This window comes from Penaeus chinensis, chromosome 38 (genome assembly GCF_019202785.1).
Source record: "Penaeus chinensis breed Huanghai No. 1 chromosome 38, ASM1920278v2, whole genome shotgun sequence".
NCBI lineage: Eukaryota > Metazoa > Arthropoda > Malacostraca > Decapoda > Penaeidae > Penaeus > Penaeus chinensis.
This window is the reverse complement of record NC_061856.1, coordinates 24,001,194-24,004,882: the sequence shown is the minus strand read 5'-3', so window position 1 is coordinate 24,004,882 and position 3,689 is coordinate 24,001,194. Positions and strand designations below refer to the sequence as shown.

Below are 3,689 nucleotides of genomic sequence, written 5' to 3'. Positions count from 1 at the left end.
CTCGAACTGGAAAAAAAATATAGGATAGTGAATTTAGTTTATTCAAATTATGTCCTTTAACATTTTTATAAGATTATATTTTGAGATGTTTACTTACAAGAAATATTCCAAAAAAAAACAAAAAACTTACAACCACGATGCACTAAAACACAAGTAAACGCGCACAAGATCTCATCTGCTCGCCACCTTTGGAACGTAAAATTTGTCCTAAAACAATAAAAAAAAGTCTGCTCATTTTACCATGGGAAAATGTCCTCGTAACAGGCGGTCTACAGTGGGGGAAACACGCCCATGTTCTCCAAGTGTTTCGCCTGCAAGGAATTCATCTGTTTCTCATCAAGGGAAGGAACGGAGGGAGGAGGAGGAGAGGATGGGGGGTAGGAGGGAGGGAGGAATGGGGGGTGTGGGAGGACGAACCAAGGGAAAAAAGAGAAACACTTGTTAGAATACTTTAATTTCCTTATTTTTCCCCCTTTTTTTAGTGTATATGTCGATGCTTTGGAGGATATCAGTATGTACTTTGATTTTTGTGAGGATTTTTAATCGCCTTTTTTCACGTGCATGACTATTTTCCTTCACTTTCTCTCCCTTCAGTTAAAGCAAGGGTAAAGGGCGCCCACATTCCAACACTGTCATCAAGGTGCCCAATTTTTTAAACATGTATTTTCTAAATCTAAATTTACCTACTACTTTTGGAAATCTTCCATCAGAGTAAAGTAGGTTGGTTATTTTTATGATTAATATAGTAAGATAAATAAAAATGATTTGCAGAAACGTCGTAAAATGACTTAGAGATTTGTGATATCGCGATGTGTGGTATCTCGTGAGGGGATGGCGGGCTACTGCCTGCGGCGAAAACCTTAATGGAGTTGAAACCATATATATCTTAAACATCTAGTTTCTCTATAAACATAAAATGTAACGAGCAAATGACAGAGTAAGACTACAGAATATATCGAAAAAAAAAATCCAACTTCGAGCCAAACTACCTTAACCCTCATTATGATAAGCTAAGTTGGGATGGGGAACTTGGGCATGTCTCTGGAAAAAGATACAAGTTCACGTTTTCATATTAGGTGACACGAAACATTCTGGCAGCCTTCGCTCGCCATGAGGGGCAGGTGTTGGAACCGCGTCGCCGGGCTCGGTCTACACATGGCGTACGAATTCCAGAGTCCTGGGAACGAGGATCTCTGCGCCGTTCTCACGGTGCCCTCGGGGGGCTGCCGGGCGCGACGATCGGCGTTTTTGAGTTTTCGGTTTGGGCCATGTGCGGTTCTCTATTCTAGTATTTGGGGGGAGCAATAGGTAGGGTATAGAGCGTAGATTGATTGTGAGGGAATTTTTTTTATAAATAATTTTATTAGGGATGGCGGTAGGAACGAAGTGTTGTTCTGGCTGGCGGTCTCTGGCAGCGCATACCCTCTGCCCGCGGCGCAGCTCGTGTCGCGCACACACCTGCCACGAGGCATCACGTGCCCGTGACGTCAGAGGACGGGCGTGTATAAATGCCCGCGCGGCCGAGCAGAGACAGCATACTCATTCCAACTCTCGAGTCGTACACAACCACTCGCTCTACTAACTCATCCAACATGGCTGTTATTGGCAACAAGAAGACTTCGGTTTTCAGCATCCACAGTCTGAAGAAGGCTATTAAGAAGCTCATCAAGAAGACTCGTCCTGCCAAGGAGGAGAAGAAGGTCGCCGAGGAAGTTGTCCGTGTGGACTTCGAGGCCGAGATCGAGGACAACCTGGCTAACGAGGCTTTGGAGGCCCGCCTCCTCCAGATGATCGAGGCTTCCCCCGCCACCCTTGACCTCGACCTCAACCTGAGCGTCAAGGGCTCCCTCATGGTGAAGGCTGCCCCCGACTTCGAGATCCAGTTCGGAACCTTCTGGACCACCGAAGACGACAAGAGCTGGACTCTGTGCAAGGACCTCTTCGCCCCCGCCGCGCCCTCCCCCCGCCCCGCCAACACGGCCTAGGTGCACCAGCTCCCTCACAACCACCGACCTACTGCTGTGATGTGTCTGCCCTGTGATAGGGGCGTGTACAAGTGCCGTGATGTGATAATACAAGTGCCACCGGGGGAACGGCGCCGTCAACCTCGACCGAGCGAAGCCTCTGAGGACCTTACGCCTTCTACAAGAGAGGACGAACCGCGACCGCCACTCCCGAGGACGCTGCAGGACCTGCCAATCCTTCTCCTGCTTCGTCGCCTGTGATAGGATAGGACCTCTGCAAGAACTTATCCCAAGCCGAGTCTCAACCGACCTGGCAGAGCTGTGATACCCTGGAGGAAAGCCAGCCTTTTCGCCGATCTTCTGTGATACTACTTCTAAGGAATAATTTATTAATCAAATAAAAACAAAATGAATTTACTCTACTCTTTTCCTTAAACCAAAATACATCAATCACTAAAATATAAGCATATGATGCAAAAATTAAGAATCTATCATATAAAAAACACATTTATAAAAAAAAAAATTAAATAAAAAAAACATTACAAAAAATATTCACAAGTAATATAAAAGACATATGAAATCAAGAAATAAATATGAATTTCTTCATCAAAAATACTCTCGCAAAAATCCACATAAAAATATTACACCCAAGTAAATACATAAACATATATATGAATAAGGAAACAACCAAATGGTAAAAGTACCTGACATTCAACGGTACAGGTACATGATTAACGTCCCCGACCGAATTTTAAGAAACCTTTGTACCTGTCGGATCGGCTGGGGGATTTAGAAGGGCGGGGGGAGGGGGGGATTAACGAGAGTGAGGTCCGCGTGGTCAGTTTCCATGGCAACGGAGTCCCGACGCGTAAACAAACCCCGGACGCCTCGAAAGGAAACACTCCCTCGCCGGGCGCAGGAGAAAGCATGGTCTCACACGCGTTAAAACGTACCCACGCTCTGTGTAATTCACCAGCTATTTAATATTTATTTCATTATATCATTGATATATTGGTTTACAATGATATATTCATTTTAAAGATAAGGAAAAGCATAGGAAGTAAGGTTGAAATAATCAAGGTTCACTATAAGCGATGGCGCAGTACCTCAGGTTGGTACCCGCTACCCACGCCGCCCATCCCGCATCATGGTATCGCCCAGGACAAGCCACGCTCACCTTCGAACAACCGCGTGTCTTGGTACCATAGCAGTTTATTCATGTAAATTAAATATATGTTTATGCTTCGTTTTTGGGCGATGAATGAACACATAATGAACATTCGTCACTATGCATATAAGACTGATTTTATTTTTTAAATCACCCATGGATTTAGTATTGCTGGTAATTATACGGCGTAATATGTGATTTAATTTAAGAAGAGAGTATGCAAAAAAAAACAAAAACATATTAGTCCTATTGTGATACCCCTAAATATAATTTATATATATATCAGTCAGGTCCTTATACTCAGCCTCAGTCTACCGTATACGTATCCTCTTCAATGTATCAAGCTGAGTACGTATCGTTTAAATTTTAATAACAGCTAATAAGTCACCAGGAATGCATTACCATAACCACCACAAACGGTCCAATAATTAGGATGATTAATTCAAAAGATTTTTTTAATCCTTCGTCGTCTTAAACATGCGGGTTCTTTATTATGCAAATTAAGGAAGAAATTTCACCTGCCAACCCAGCGAGAAGAACAGCACAAAACATTTCCA

General features: G+C 43.7%; 1 protein-coding gene across 1 annotated transcript; it reads left to right on the top strand.

The window, feature by feature from the left end:
• The first annotated feature begins 1,547 nt into the window (after window positions 1-1,547).
• LOC125046138 lies at window positions 1,548-2,381 on the top strand. Its single transcript, XM_047643796.1, has one exon. The coding sequence runs from the start codon at window positions 1,593-1,595 to the stop codon at window positions 1,983-1,985; it is 393 nt and encodes a 130-aa protein (XP_047499752.1). The 5' UTR covers window positions 1,548-1,592; the 3' UTR covers window positions 1,986-2,381.
• The last annotated feature ends 1,308 nt before the right edge of the window (window positions 2,382-3,689 follow it).

Excerpts from the sequence above, each read along its gene's own strand:
- LOC125046138 (XM_047643796.1), top strand. The coding sequence starts at position 1,593 with ATGGCTGTTATTGGCAACAAGAAGACTTCGGTTTTCAGCATCCACAGT.